The 17,272-nt window shown below is 36.0% G+C and overlaps 1 protein-coding gene across 2 annotated transcripts in view; it reads left to right on the top strand.

Annotated features, from left to right (window-relative positions):
• The window catches only part of LOC150095548 (calcyphosin-like protein), a 75,668-nt gene that overhangs the window by 27,886 nt on the left and 30,510 nt on the right, over window positions 1-17,272 (top strand). For both annotated transcript variants that reach the window (XM_090409865.1, XM_090409866.1), the window contains one exon: window positions 7,905-8,047. In XM_090409865.1, coding sequence (XP_090265991.1) covers window positions 7,914-8,047 — 134 coding nt within the window. In that variant the 5' untranslated portion in view covers window positions 7,905-7,913. The remainder of the gene's footprint in view (window positions 1-7,904; window positions 8,048-17,272) is intronic.

The raw sequence follows: 17,272 nt of genomic DNA, 5'->3' as shown, positions 1-17,272 counted from the left end.
AGACTGCTGTTGTAAATTACCGACCGATTAGCATATCAAGAATCATTGTCAAGGTCTTAGAGAAATTAGTCAAGAAAAGAATACAGGATTGGGTAGATGAAAATGGGATATTGTATGGGGGACAACATGGTTTTGTGAAGGGTAGTTCATGCCTCAGTAACTTGCTCACGTTTTATAACACAGTGACGGCTGAACTGGATAGGGGTAATGGGTTTACAGTGATACTACTGGACCTTGCCAAGGCCTTTGACAGGATACCACATGGAACCCTAATCAGTAAACTGGAGCAGATGGGGATAGATATAGGGTTGGTGAGATGGATGGGTGGTTGAAGAAGAGATATCAGAGAGTGGTTTATGCAGGAGTGGAGTCTAAAAGATGGCTTGTGACTAGTGGTGTGCCGCAGGGCTCCGTTCTTGGACCACTGCTTTTCAATTTGTTCATCAATGATATAGGAAAGGATTTGAGAGGAAGTGATCACTTGTTTACTGATGATGCAAAGTTGGGTAGAGCAATTGTGAGTGCACAGGATGACAAAATTTTACAGGATGATTTGGATAGTTTGGAGGACTGGGCTAGGAAAAATGGATGTCAATTTAATGTGGCAAAGTGTAAGGTTATGCACTTTGAGGTGAAAAGAATAGCAGCAGTATATCGCATTGGTGGAACCGCACTCCAGGAGATTGATGAGGCCAGGGATTTGGGAGTGTTGGTGGATAGGAATTGAAATTTAGGGGGCACATTGCAAAAGTGACTAAATCAGCTCATCAAATCACTTGGCTTCTGAAAAATACTTTAACATGCAGAGACAAACAAGTTGTTGTTCCTCTGTATCGAGCCTTGATAAGACCCCATCTGGACTACTGTACCCAGTTATGGGCACCAGGGTTTCTTCGTGATGGGGAGGAAGTGGAGAGGATCCAGAGACGAGTGACCAAGATGATAGAAGATCTGTGGAATGAACCTTATGAGAATAGGTTGAAGATTTGTGGGTTGCAGAGATTGGACGATAGGCAAAGGAGGGGTGATACGATTGATACATTCAAATTACTGAAGGGTTTCTATAAGATTGATCCAGAAGATATTTTTGAAAATATGACTGGTGGTGGAAGGACTAGGGGCCATGCATGGAAGCTGGGCAAGAGCGTGGTTGACAAGGGAGTTAGAGCTAGGTTTTTTACTTGGAGAGTGGTGAACGAGTGGAATAAGTTTCCAGAGTCTGTTGTGGGTGCTACGACCGTGAATGAGTTCAAGGCAAGGTATGATAGATACTGTGTCAATGTCGAATAGTTGTTTTTGACATGATGTTAGGGCCTCCCTCGATGAGTCTGTCGACTCCTTGGAGTTGCCCAGAACAACAACAACAACAATAATAATAATAATAGTAAATTGGCATCTGACCAGGCTGTTAAGTCTCAGCAGTGGCAGGATCTCAAAGGAACAAAAGTGGGCAAGATAATTCTTTTGCATAAAGAAGTTTAAATATAGAGATAGCAAATCATAGAAACCAGTCATTATCACAGGAATCACAATTGAAATGTTGAAGTTGTTATGCCCAGAATTTAGACAGAATAGCCTGGCTTTGTGAAGGAAGTCTCTTTCCTTCATAATTTACTCATTATATAGAATAAAGTGATGGCAAATGAGGCATAGCTATCAGTTTAATGTTTTAAAGTGCAAAGTTTTGAAATTTGGTAGGCAAGCTTAATGTAGAAATTTTTGAGGAGATGAGAGATCTGGGAGTGAAAGTGTACAGAGACTCAAAGTTTAGGGGTTACACAGGTAAAATTATAACACCCCAATGGATTTTGGAAGTAATGAACAGGACATTGACAAGCAGAAGCAAAGAGGATATGTTTTCATTGTATAATAGATCAGGCCACATATGGACTATGTGCAAATTTGGTCACCTGGTTTTCAAGGGATCGAGGATGCAATGAAGAGAGTTAAGAAAGGTTTATTAAGTCAGTGTCTGGAATGAAGAATGGAGGAATGCAACAAGTCTCTGCAAGCTGCAGAGACTTGTGAATAGAAGGAAAGGGATATCATTGAGATAAATAAGCTGGTGAGGAGTTGTTATCAGATTAATGTGGAGGATATTTTTCATAGAGTAGATGGAGATAAGGTTAGAACAGGAGACCATCTCTGGAAGGTGTGAAATGTAAGAAGCAGGTTCTTTGCATGGAGAGTGGTTGGTGAGTGGAATGCATTGCCTGTGGTGAGTGTGGAAACTGATTGGCTTTAAGTCACTGTTTGATCTTATTGCACGAGAAAGAGAACGGACTTCCCACGATAAGTCCTTGAATTGATGGAGGTCAGTTAATAATAAAAATGATGTTCTGTGAAGTGACTGAAAAATGATTCAATTACATATGTAAATTCTTTCCACTCAGTATATAGCCCTCTCTTTTTCAAAGCATTGTTTATTAAATTAAAAAAAAAAAAATTAAATAATACTAGAAACTGTTTTATGTTTTTTTCTTCTGTTCATGATGGTATAATCATAAAATATGAGGAGGACCGGAAAGTAATCAATTTTTTGAACTACATTTTTAATATAAATTTTATTAAAGAAGAAATTAACATTATTCAATTCTATAATCGCCATCGTTAATTATAACCTTATTCCAACAATCTACTAAGTTTGAAAAAAGTTTTTTCTTTGGAGGCAAAAAATGATATCAAACTCCTTTGGACATCATCTTGTGAATGGAAGGTTTTATTTCTTATGCTGTGTTCTAAGGATCTGAATAAGTGATAGTCACTAGGGACAATATCTGGCAAATATGGAGGATGTGGTAGAAGTGCCCATCCTAATTTTTTCTTGAGTCATTCTTGCAGAATGTGGTTTTGCATTATCTTGATGCAAAATTACCCCTTTTCGATTGACAAGCGCAGGACGTTTGATTAGCAATGCTTGATGTAGTCGCTCTAATTGTTCACGGTAGATGGCTGCTGTGATAGTCTTACCTTGTTCCATGAGTTCGTAATGAATAATTCCATGAATATTCTACCAAAAGCACAACAGAACCTTTTGTGGATGAAGTCCATTTTTAGGTGTTGGAATTGGAGTTTGATTTAGAGAAAGCCACTGTTTTTGGCGTTTATTATTCTTATACAGCACCCATTTTTCGTCACCAGTTACGCCTCGTTCCAAAAAAAGGTGTCATTTTGTTGTCTGGTCAACAATGAATTGCAAATCGCCCGTCTCTGTGCTTTATTGTTTTCTGACAGTTCCTGAGGTACCCATACACCCTGTTTAAGAACCTTGCCACGCTTATGTAAGTGCTCTTGGACAGTTGACCATAATGAATAAAGTTTCTCTGCTAATTCTTGTATGGTTTGTTTTGGATCTGATTCAACGAGAGTCTTAAGAGCATCGTCATCTAGAGTAAGAGGTGATCGAGGACGATCAGAGAGATCAAAATTTTTTTCTGCGAATTTCCAAAACCATCGCTGAAATTTTTAACCTTCAATACGTCTCCATAAGTTCAGCAAATGATTTTGGTAGCCTCGGTAGCATTCTTTCCTTGGTGAAACAAAAACAGCATACAATGACGTAAATGTGCTCTTCAACTTTAAAGTCCGCCATATTAAAAAAAAATCTAAAATTAAAAAAAAAACAGATTTTTTAAATAGAAAAGTAATGCTATTATTTAAATAAAAATCAAATTTAATAATTTGTGTTATTTAAGAAAAAACAATTGGCTAAAAGTGACCTATTAAAAATAATTGATTACTTTCTGGTCCCCCTTATAGATATATTGTTAGATATTCATGTATATCACTTGGCACAGATACCAGCTTATTTATGTAATGCATTAATTTTTTTTTTTTAAACGTTATAAATATATATTCAAATTAAGAACACGTTACTTTTGAGAATTTCTATACCACAAAGACAGTTCATAAATATTAGTTTTCACAAATTCTACAGAAAAGAAAACTTGAAATTGGCATGCCATGCATGTTAATGAGGTTGTATGCAAAAGGACATGTTAAATGGTCAAGCGATGTCCCACCAGATGCGTAACACCTGAAACACGCCTAGTGTAAATATGTTAATTTTTTTTTTTTTTTTTTCTTGTGGTAACCAATTTTAATCGCCTAGTTAATGTTTCTTTTAGAGCACCTTTAAAACATATTTGATTTCAGAACAAGATTCGCAACTAATATTGCTTACCTGATCTGTTTTACTAGTGTCGTATATATATATATTTTTTTTTTTTAACCTTTTTATATGTGCATTCTTGTGCAAGTACCATTTTCAAAATACTTTGGGATTTCTTGGTTTGAAGAATATATACAGGATATCATAGACTTTAAATGGCAGATTATACACATACTGGCCACTGAATTAAAAACCTTTTATTTAATAAAATGTTGGACCTCCTCCTTTAGCCCGAAAATAACACACATGAAGTTTGACATAAGGTCTTGAATTACATCTAGGCCTACAGTTAACCAAGCATTCACCAGACATTCCTTTAACTGGCTCAGATTTGATGAAAGAAGACTTTGCTCCTGGATCTATTTTTCTAACATATCCCATACATTCTCGATGGGCTTCAGATCTGGGCTTTGTGGTGGCCAAGGAAGATGGTGCAAGTCACTGTCATGCTTGCTGAACCACTGCTGAACAATTTTTGTATGATGGACAGTATCGTTGTCGTTCATTAAACAGACTTCACCTGCTGGATAAAAAAAAGTCAACATTGCAGGATGCAAGTGATCGACAACGATGTTCAGATATTCCTTGGAGGACACCTGATCTTCCGGCAATGTCAGGGGACCCATTGTGCACCAACAGAACACACCCCACACGACCTCCAGAAACTTGATTTGTGTTTACAAGGCAAGTTGGGATCATTGTTTATGGGACTCCTGCCAAACTCTCTGCCTACCATCGGTACAGAACAAGGCATACCATGACTTTTTTACAGTCTTCAAGTGGGCAGTCACAGTGTTCCGACACCACTGTAGATGAACTTTCTGGTTCTTCACAGAATCAATGGTTTCTGTATTGCCATGCAACTGCCAATAACAATACACTTGAATTCCTTGCACATAGTTCGGTGAGATATGGGTTGGAAATAGCCTTCATTAAATGCTTCGGTCTGTTACTGCACGCAGGAAGACCTGTTTGTCCATACAACCCTTTTCAGATGACGGCGATCTCGTTTCTTACAGGCTCTCTTCAAATAACAGTTATACTGGCCACTGAATTAAACATCTTGGATATTTCACCTTTTGAGAAATCAGTCAGCTCTGCTGTTTTCAGAATCATGGCTCCAGCCAGATGGGCACCCTTTATTGAACTCCAAGAGATGCTTTGTTTTTCTGTTTGGGATCAATGCTATTGATGCGTGTGACAGAATTTTCATATATGTTGCGTAAGTGATGTTTAAGTACAACTGCATAAAGGTTTCTAATTCAGGCCAGTATGTATATATATTATATAGGATTCCTGTTTAGATCTGGAAATGTTCATTTCCATAGGCACTAGGATGCTCTAAGACAGTGTTATATGTTCAGCTCTAATCCCTGACTAGAACTTTTTCTAAGCCTTTGAGTTTCTCAAAGGTTAGTTTATCGCTTTCCCTCTTCCACGTTTCTCTTTTACTCTTTGGTTGAAAGTTGAGTTTTTAATAAGTTAATTTGTGGTTTAGGACCACAAAATGAAGTAGTTGTCTGCCATTCTCTTGTCTCCATCCTTCAAATGTTCACGATATTTAAAAGCTTGAAGGATGGGTACTGGCTTCCATCTATCTTCAGAAAGTTAACTATTGCAAAAGTCTGTCTACTCACTTTGGGAAGCAGAAGACGTTAGAGGAATTTTTATATAAATGTGTTGCTAAGGTACCATAGTCCAGTTTTCAGAGCTGTGTCATTCAAAGAAATAACTGTTGCTATACTTTTTGATGTTAGCTACTTAAATGCACCAAAAAATGTTAGCCACATCACAGCTAAATGTAAATTATGTGTAGCTGTCTTAAGTGGTTGTTTTTCCAGAAATTTCATATAGAAATTGGCTAGTGGGAGGTGGGGATGAGGTAACCTCATAACAGTCCCATCTAGCTGTATTTATATTTTACCTTTGCATAAAAAATCAGAAGGCAAGTGTGGCTTACTAAGGTCAAAGTCTCTGTTAAAGGTATTGAAAGTTTATTTTTTCCTGGTGTTGTACCACCTTACCCCAGTCCTGAAGATACTTTCAGGCACAAACTTTGTTTGCTCACACTTGGATAAAGGATTAAACTAAATTTATTATACTCTAACCAAGTGAAAAATAAACTTTCAACATCTTTCTCTAAATCCAGAGTAATTTATTAAAAAAGGGTGGCACACCATTTGGCAACTCCTATAGGTAGAGATGACCTGCTAATGCTTCTGCTTGGTATCTCAACTTGGGCCTGGCTCCCACTGAAGAGACCTCAATAAAGGTCGAAACTAGTCTGGGTAGTGGTTCTTCCCTTAATGCATAACATTAGACATATCTACAAGGAGATGTGTTTTGCATTATAGGAGATACTGAGATAGGAGTGTTGGTAGCTTGCTCTACCTTTGCAATGAGTTCCTTGGTGTTGTACCACCTTACCCCAGTCCTGAAGATACTTTCAGGTGCAAACTTTGTTTGCTCACACTTGGATAAAGGATTAAACTAAATTTATTATACTGTTAAAGGTATGTTGGTGAACAATGAAGTAATGTCAAAGTTGATCATGTCTGAATTTTTTTATGCCCAGATTGCATCTTAGCTAGGATCTAAGGTTACTTCAGGCCTCCAGGAAACTTGCAATTTGAACCTGCAGCCAACTGGCTGCAAGTTCAAATTCTATCCCTCCAGAGATTCTATCCCCTCAGCCAATCAGATTGGCATGTTGCTCTTTGGTTCATCAGATACTACTTGAATAAGATTTTAGTTCTGTTTAGTCACTGAATACAATCCACTTTATGCCTCACAGAAAACATCTTGATAGCTGAAGTGGAACACTGGATTGACTTCAGCTGCTTAATGGGTGTGTGTGTGCATTTCTCATAAAAGTGTCCTTGACTAAGTGACGAAATTCTTGGAGGATCATGAAACGATCCTCCAAGAATTTCACTTCAGTATCACTTTTCCTTTTGGAAGTGTAATAATAATTTATATATATATATATATGTAGGTCATGCAGGCCTGTATTTATATTAAGGCCAGGCAAGCCTGTATTTGAACAACAACAATAAATAAAAAAAAAAATAGTTTTTTTTGGCAAAATGCCAAGGGTCATGCTGATAATGAAACTTGATGAACCATCAGTTACATTATGAAGTGATGATAAAACAATAGACAAAAGACTTGTTCTTTGTGATCAGATTCATTTATAAATCACAATACTGAATGTTGGATTTATTTTTTTTAGTGCAATTTTAAGGAATACTGTATTTTCAAAATTGCTCAGTTTTTAGTTTTCCAGATTTGGAACTCTTTATGTGCATAGTTATGAAGTGGGAGAAGGAGGTGAAATTGATCCTACTTTTCTCTGAGTATCAAAAGTTAGCACTGTTATGGAATTTAGTGTTCTTTCTAACAAACAAATAAATAAAAAACATAGAAATTCCAAAATTTATATAAAAAGTTGCTTAAGAGTTGGTCCCAAGAGGTTTGTATGCTGTTCAGCAGTAATAAGAGTTGATACTACCTTTGATCAAGCGATGTATAGATATAAACGCTTCATTCATCAGAGTATTATTATATGTACACTATTATGACTCATTTTTGTCTGTTTTTTAAAGACGTAATATTTGCCATTCCATAGAAGTATGGGATGGCAAATGTTTCTCATGTTAATGTTAAATGTTAATTACTACAAATGTTGATGAAATATAATGTAATCATATTTTCACATTTTTATATCTTTCAGTCTTCAGAAATGTCTGCTTCATTACGTCAGGAAAGTGATACAAAACTGAATGTTCAGAAAGCAGTTCAAGCTCAGACGCCCATTGAAAAACTACGCTACCAGTGTCTTTTACGAGGAGCTAGTGGTATCAAGGCATTTGGAAAGTAAGAATTAGATCCATTACCTCATGTTTAAAAGTTGTCAAAATAATGGGAATGATCTTAGTGTTGTTATCACTTATTATAAAAACTCAGTAGGGAAATACCTCTGTAATTCTCACATTCAGTTTTATTTCCCTTTTTTATGAGTACTATGAGAGCTCTGCTCTAATCATCTGGAATTTGTCCCTCTGTGCAGGCCTTCTGAACTATGCAGTGCAGCCACTGCAAAACTTTTATACCTCCATACTTGAGCATTTCTGGTTGAATATCATCTACTCCTACTGCATTTTCACATTTCTAGCTTTTGATGGCTTTCTCCTCTTGAAGTATTATTATTATTATTACACCTTCCATGGAGTTGGCAGACACATCGTGAGAGGTTCATTCAACATATTTAACGTATAGAATCTTAAAATCCTTAACATTCCTTGCATTAACAACATATACTGGTAATGCATTCCATTCATTGAAAATTCTCCATGTAAAAAAATCTACTCCTCACACCCCTGTTCACCACCCTTTTACATAACTTCCAGGAATGACCTCTGGTTCTTTCTCTCTCACCTTCTACTCTTTTTATAATCCCCTCTGTATCTGATAAAATCTTTTCACTAACTTAAATGTCTCTATCATATCACCTCCAATGTCTCCACATCACATTGGAAACCTAGTGAACAGATCTGAGCACAATAGTCCCAAGTATGGCCTGACGAGTGCCTTATACAGTGGCACAGCAACTTCTTTACTTCTTATCATAGCAGCACTACGATGCGCAGCCTTTGCAACACTAGCAATATGCCTTCTAAACTTCAGTCTACTGTCAACTCCCAAATCTCTAATCTCATTCACTTCGCAGTATGGCACCATCGATATAGTCTTATATTTCTGCACTCAAATTCAGCACCTTGCACTTATTGATACTAAAACTACAAACCCACTCTTTTGTCAAAGTAAAAATGTCTATTCAAATCTTCCTGAAGGGAATTAACATCAGCAGTGCTACTTACAATTCTTCCCAACTTTACATTATCAGCACACAACTGAAGATCCCCAGTCAATCCACATGATATATTGTTTACAAACAAGTTAAACAGCAGGGGCCCAAGAACAGAAACCTGGGGCATGCCACTGGTTACCCTCCTTTTTTGAGACACTGCTCCATCATACACAACCTGCTGGTATTGTTTAGAGAGCCAATCTCTGATCCGTCTAACCAATATATTATCTATTCCTATCCTCTGCAGCTTGTACACCAACTTATCATGTGGTAATCTATCAAATGCTTTTGCAAAGTCATCATGTCATCAATATCACTGTATATGATTCTCCCTTATCTAACACACTTATCACCTTATCATAAAATGCAAGTAAATTACTAAAACAGGACCTACCCTTTACAAATCCATGCTGACCATCATAAAGAATGCTATGTCCCTCAATGCAATCCTATATTTTATTCCTTACCAATCTCTCCAAGGTGTTGGAGAGATTGGTAAGGAATAAGGTAAGGTAATACACAGCCGCAGCTATACAGACTGGCCTATAGCTGGAGACTTCTGTCTTAGAACCATGCTTGTGGAGTGGTACTATTTTGCCTTCTTTCCACTCTTTAGGAACTCTACCTAGTGCAAGACTCATTAAATAACCAGGTCAAGGGCATATCCAACTGTGGTGCACATTCCTTAAGAATACATGATGATATGTCATCCATTCCCACAGCCTTATTCACATCTAACACAACCAACATCTGATATATCTCTGCTTCTTTCACTTCCAATTCTCCTAATAATCGTCTCTTCTATATTTGCATGGCATCATTTATACCAGTATGATATACACTGATAAAGTGCTCGTTCAGTAATTTCACTATATCTTTTGCAGCTGTTAGTTGGCTGCCATGACTATCCACCAATATTAAACTGCCATAATTATTCTTCCTCTTGCATGCCATATAGCAGAAAAATTCCCTTGAGTTAACCTTGACCTGACCAGTTAATCTTCTCATACTGCACCTTTTCTTTCTTTACCATGCTTATCACCTTTCTAGCCTGCACTTTATACTTTTCATGGATCCAATCACCACCAACTGTCATGTACCTCCTCCATAATATTTTCTTTTCTAGCACAGCTTACTTGATTTTACTGGATGTGTATTCCTGGTTGCATGCCTGTTGAGTGTTTATACCACTGTGCTGTCATTGTTTCTTTCATTTAGCAATTTTGCAAAGTAATTACTCCACTTCCTGTGACCACCATGAAGTTCTAATTTTTCTATCTTTGCAGACAATCTCACCACATGCCACATACAATAAGGATATCTTTTCTCCAATTTTCATTTCGCCATTACCATCTCTAATTCCTTTTACAGCACTCTTTCTTCCATTTCTGAGCTTTTTTCAACAGCCTCCAGAATATTGTGCCACCTTCCTGATATTTATTTTCTATGTTCTTATCAAAGCCTTGAAATGACTTTTGTTTAACTAGTTTTACAGTGTTTAGCTTTCTTACATTTGGTTCTGCTTTCTCTAAGAACACAAGCTGAATAAGTCAGCTTGTGCTCTTTTCAGCCAGGAACTTTTGGTATGCTTTCTTCTTTAATTTCACAGCTTCGTTAACTTCCTATGTCCACCATGAAGTTCTGATTTTTCTATCTTTGCAGACAACCTCGCCACATGCCTCTCTGGCTGAGTCAATCGGTGTTTTCTTCAGGGCTTGCCACTGAATCTCCAAACTTTGGAGATTCAGTGGCAAGAGTATTTCATTCAGGAATGAAATATTTCAGTATTTGCAGCTGTTAGTTGGCTGCCATGACTATCCACCAATATTAAACTGCCATAATTATTCTTCCTCTTGCTTGCCATATAGCAGAAAAATTCCCTTGAGTTAACCTTGACCTGACCAGCTAATCTTCTCTCATACTGCACCTTTTCTTTCTTTACCATGCTTATCACCTTTCTAGCCTGTTCCCAAACTCTTTCAGTTTTTCTTGAATACTGTTTGTGTATTTTAGTCTATAGTTTGCATCTGAGAGTTGCTCAACTTTTATTCGCTTCAAAACTTTCTTACATGTTCTTTTCAGTATATCCAATTTTATCCTGCTCAAGACTAAATGGTGATCACTTCCAATTTCGAATCCTCTGTACACTCTAGTGTCTTGCTCCAGTGAGAAGACATCACTACTAAGAATGACATAATCAATGAGACGTTTCTTATTCCTTGTCTCTTCTCTCCATGTGAATTTGTGCACATTTTTATATTGGAACATTGTGTTAGTAATAACCAGTCCATGTTCTGAGCAGAAATCCAACAGGTATTTGCCATTATTATTAGCTTTGCTTTTGTCTCCAAATTTTCCTAAAATATTTCTGTATGTCTGAAAATCATTTCCTATTCTGCTATTTAGATCTCCAGTAAGGATGAAGTTTTCCTTTTTCATTGTGTCAGTTGCTTTCTCTAAAGCCTCAAAGAATTCCTCCAATTCTACCTTAGTAGAACCTTCTGTGAAACCATAGGCACAAATAAGTTTCATTGTCCAGTTTCCCATTCTGATATTTGCCCACATCACTACTTGATATTCCTGCCATTCATATTGAATACTATATCTGCTCCTTCTTTTCCCTGATTGTGATTGCCTGAATATAACATTTTGTATTTATTGCTTAGAAAGATCTCGCCAGTTTTTTTATCTTTTTTGTTTCAGTCACCCCTGTTATTATACCGATCTGGTACTTATCGAATTCTTCTGCTATGCTAGTTCATTTCTTTGCCATTCAGGCTTCTTTTGTTGATGGTACTAATCTTGAAATATGCCGATGTTGAGTTAGGGTGTGTTTCAGGATTTGTTCCAGTAGCTTACTTTTTGCTGTTGACTCTGGTTCCCTGATGAAAACAACAAGGGCTTTGTTTAACTGGGTGATGTCCCAACTGGCATGAAATTCTGTCATTGTATAATCATTTTACTTGTGGTTTAAGGCCAATAAGAGTACAATATGGTCGGCTCAAACCCACATTGCCAGCCCATCCTCATTCATTCAGTATCCAGGTAGATACCTAACATCTGTATACTTTAAATTTTGATTTACCCGATGTTTAATCCTAGGATAATCCCTTCTTTCTGTCACAAAGGTCAGTTATCTATCATCTACATTAGATAAATCTAACACTCTTACTTTGATTCTGTGTAGTTCAGTTTTTAAGTAACTGACTACCTTTTAATATCAGAAATATGAAATTTTCATAACAGAAAATGATTCCAGAAGTATAAAATACTTATTTCTATGATTTTGTACAGCCATCTTGATACGTCAGAAATTTGTATATACTTGGTGTAGTTCTAGTTATATTTTATGTATTAATGGTGAAGATTTCCATGTGCCTTTTCTCTCCTGAATTCCAAACATACAATAATTAATCTAATAATTTTCTATCATTATCCACACAAGCAGAAAAATGATCAAACTGGAGTACCCGGTCCCAAACCTTCTGTTTATTCTTACAAGACAGTGAATGTTCTTGCCCATTAACTAATGATGAATTGCTATTTATCTCAGAGTATTTTTTTTTTTTTTTTCACATTAAGTTGGCTCTGTTGACTAAAGTTTGAATTCATTGCTTCAGTTTTGCTGTTAAAAGATGGCAGTACTAAAAGGATTCTCTGATGTCATATAAAAAGAATTTATATAATGATGTAGTATTAAATTTTTACAGCTGTGCTGGAATATGTTTTTCATGACTTGAAATTTATTTCAAGTTAGATTGATTATAATGAATGATTTGCAGAAGTTTATCAGTAATTTGAGAATGTCCATACAATTGCTTAAGTTCATGTCCAATTTATTTCAATATCTCACTTACTAGTAAAGTGATTCAATTTTATTTTTGATATATTCATTCTGGGGCAGCCTGTATTATATTTCAACAACTAAAACATTATTTAGCCTGTGAAGTCTGGGATACACTCAAAATCAGCAAAGTGCCAGTAATAGCAAATAAGATGTATGATACATCATACATGATATCTGGTGGACTGTGCATAATCACACAAAAAGTGAGTGCTTATGTTCCAACTGTATCACAGTTACCAATATTTAGTACTACTTTATAAATGGTTCCTTCTTGAAGTCTAATCCAGGATGAACTATCGGGTATTATTCTAATTGTGTATCAGTTTAGTATTTATATTAATTGAAATGTAGCAAAGTGCAGTTTTCCAGAAATCTTTTATTCTTATATAATGCATTAACGGTGTCACTGATAAATCTTAACACTACTTCAAAACAAAGGAAAAACAAGACAGGGAATTGTGATAAACTTAGGAAACATCTTTGAACAGCCCCATGGTACCAGATTCAGTAATACCCTGCCTTACAATGCTTCGCTTTATGACATTCTGCTCATACGATGTTTTTTGATTATAACCAATGCCCATTTATGTGATGCTGGATTCATTCATTTGACGCTTTTCAATTATGACCAATGCCCATTTATACAACACTGCATTTGCTCATACAGTGTTTTTCAATTATGATCTATGCCTGTTTATACGATGCTGATGAGAATTTTCACTCGTACAACAGTTTTTGTGACATGATGCTACCTTGAATCAACTGATGCATGATATTCATGAAGTCAGTTTATTTATGCCATTGTTTAATTATAGATCATAACTATTATTTATTATATTATTGTTAATTATGGCAGATAAAATTCAAAGTAGGGATGTTGTTGCTTCCACTGAAAAGAACAAAGTGCATACACCTATTAATGTTACATAGTAAGTTTAAAATTATGTTTAGTGACGATAGTGTATTGAACACTGAGATAGGCCATAGGATAAACTTACCTTATGCTACTGTTGTTACAGTTGTTAAAAACAAAAAGAAAGAATGTTTTAAGTGAAGAAAAGTGCTACACTACTTATTACTACAGTTATCCATAAACATAACAATCTTATTGCCAAAAATGGATGAACTTTTATTGGTGTAGATTGACCAAATTGGTTGGCATGTTCCCTTAAGCCAAGCTATTGAGAGTAATTTTTTCATTTGCCAAAATTATTCTAAAGCTGATGTAAATAAATTCTTTATTTACACACATACTGCTTAAAAACATTTAAAATACATGCATCTACAACTAGAAGGAGGGGAGGATATAAAAAAAAAAGACATTGATTCGCTTAATTAATTCAGGTGAGAGTTAAATGGACAAGCAAGCTTATAATGCAAGAGATCCATAAAAAAGAAACCAGGACGAGTGGTATCAAGTGCAGGTAGAGTGTGACAAGCATGGAAAGAAAAGCAAAATAAGATTATGCGGAGCAGTTAGCTGTGCAAGCTAAAAGAAATCCTAAAGAGCTCTATTTTTGTGTGGCAGCACACAAAAAAAAAATTAGTGATCCTGTTGTTCAGGGATGGTGCTGTAACAGATACAGCAACCTACAGGCCCATCAGATTTTTGGATTAGTATTCTGCAGAGAAAAGAATGATTTTGTCAAGGAAGAAATCTTGTCTAAGTATTCTCTCATTCTAGATAATTATGGCTGGGTTGAAAATTAATATACCACAATATTACCAGATTTTAAACATTTGATAGGCTACCACATGGAAGGTTGGTATAAAATGGAGTATTTGGGATGAAAAATAAACCATGGATAAGAGATTGGTTGAATGACAGGTATCAGAAGGTAGTGTGTGGAGGACCAGATTCTAGGAGATTGAGAGTGACTGGCAGAGTACTGCAGTGTTCTGTGGTACTTCACTGGTATTATTCAAGCTGGTTGTTAACAATACTGGGATGTGCTTGAATGAAGATTTCTGATTGCTTGATGATAATGCTGACCAGTATTGCTTGTGTATAACCGTACAGTCCTACTAGTCTGGCCATAATAAGCAATGATGTGTCTGCAGGGTACTTGGGAGATTTTTGGGGTTGGAGCTAATTCTTCAGAGAATGGATAAGGGATGTAGATTTTTTTGTATGGCCTAAAAGTATAAATTAAAGATACCAATAAATTATATACAGTAGAACTCGGTTATAATGATCACGGTTACAGCGAATTCACGTTTATAACAAATAATTTTGAAGGTATATTTGAATTACATTTGATTTAATGCATGTATTTCATGTTCATTACAAATTCGTTTCACGCGAATAATGAACGAATAATACATGTTAGTCGTTCCTTTTCTAACATTTCGTACGTACGCATTTTCTGTTTGTGGAAAAATGTCGGGAGTCAAACGGAAAATTTTATTGGTTTCCGAAAAAGTAGAAATTATATGGGAGGTGGAAAGTGGCCAATCAAATCTGACAGTAGCAAAGAAGTATGGTTTGTCCCCATCTACAATATCAACAATTTGGAAGAATCGCGAGTTGACTCTGAAATCTTTCGAAAACAATTTATCGAAGTGTAAAAAACTTAAAAAGCATAATAAAAGTGACGTTGACGAGGCACTTCTTTCGTGGTTTAAAGTGCAAAGAACCGTTGGCTTACCTATTAGCGGATCAATTTTGAAAGTTCAAGCTGAAAAATTTGCTGTTCAGCTTGGTCATAGCGATTTTAAATGCAACAATGAGTGGATTGATCGCTTTAAGAACAGAAACAATATTGTCTACGCAAAAGTAAGTGGCAAGGCGTTGTCCATTGACAAAAACGTTGTTTATGACTGGATCAAGAATTTATGGCCGGACATCAAACGAAGGTATGGATACAACAACATTTATAATGTAATACAGACGAAGCAGGGTTTTTTTATAATTTAATGCCCGATAAAACTTCTCAATTTAAAAACGAAAAGTGCATTAGCAGAAAACTTATCAAAAATAGACTGACAGTTTTAGTTTGTGCAAACATGACGATAGCGATAAAAGAACGCTTCTTGTAATTGGAAAATTGGCAAAGCCTAGATGCTTTAAAAACATAAAGAAACTTCCCGTTGATTATACAGCGAATAAGAAGGCCTGGATGACATCTTCAATTTTCGAAAATGAAATTCGCAAGTGGGATAAAAATCTTCGCAGTGAAAACCGGAAAATTTTGTTATTGATAGACAACTGTCTTGCCCACCCTGTAGTGGCTAATTTAACAAACATAAAACTTGTTTTTTTGCCACCGAATGCAACATCTGTCTTGCAACCACTTGGTCAATGCGTAATTAGATGTTTTAAATCCCATCTTCGTCGTCTGTTAATCTTGGAACTGATAGAACGCAGAAAAAATCTGCGGAAAATGCTTATGCTTACGACTCGAAAATCAGTGTACTTCATGCAATACGTTTAATGAGTGATGCTTGGAATTTGGTGTCATCGTCTACGATACAAAACTGTTTTAAGAAAGCCGGTCTTGCGGAATACAAGTGCGAAGATGAAGAGGATAACTTACTGTTATCAACGTGGTTAAAAGCGTGAAACTTGAACAATTTTGAAACGTGCGCAGAAATTGATAATGGCGTTGCAACTTCGGGTATACCGACAGATGCTGACATCTTAAAACAAATCTCATACACCAGAAGAAGATAATAGTAGTAGTGACTCTGAGGAAGAAAATAGCAATGATGAGAAAATCGTTACTTGGTGTGAAGCAGAAAGTGCTTTACATATTTTAATAAGATTTATGGAATCGCGATCTGGAAGTTCAGACGACACATTCAAGCATCTTAGTGGTATAAGGAACAATTTCAAACGTATGAAATATGCATCTTGTGCAAAGCACACTTGAGGATTTTTTATGTAAAAATGTGAAGTTTTAAAAATAAATTTTTGTTCTTTATATGTATGTATGCACATATGTATTTGTTACCCAATATACCTATGCTGAGAAAAATCTGAAAACATTTTTAATTCGCTCAAATTATGACCTTCTTGGATATAACGAATAACGGTTATTACGAATAAATATATGCGGTCCCGTGAATTCGTTATAACCGAGTTCTACTGTACTTGGTTTAATCCTTTATCCAAGTGTAAGCAAACAAGTTTGCACTTGAACTATTTTCAGGACTGGGGCAACTGTATATAGAAGCTTATGACTTTAGTTCATGTGCAAACTTGTTTGCTTACACTTGGATAAAAGATTAAACCAAGTATATAATTTCTTGGTATCTTTAACCAAGTGGAAAAACTTCCACCAACTGGCCTAAAAGTAGTTATGGGGTTTAAGACTAACAAAGTTCTGTAGAATAAATTATGGACTTTCTGTAGCTTTAGCTTGGGGGGGAGAAAGCACATTAA

This window comes from Typopeltis vanoorti, chromosome 20, assembly GCF_054136105.1.
Source record: "Typopeltis vanoorti isolate ZY-2024b chromosome 20, IOZ_Tvanoo_1.0, whole genome shotgun sequence".
NCBI classification, from domain to species: Eukaryota; Metazoa; Arthropoda; class Arachnida; order Uropygi; family Thelyphonidae; genus Typopeltis; species Typopeltis vanoorti.
This window is presented reverse-complemented; position numbering and strand designations above follow the sequence as displayed.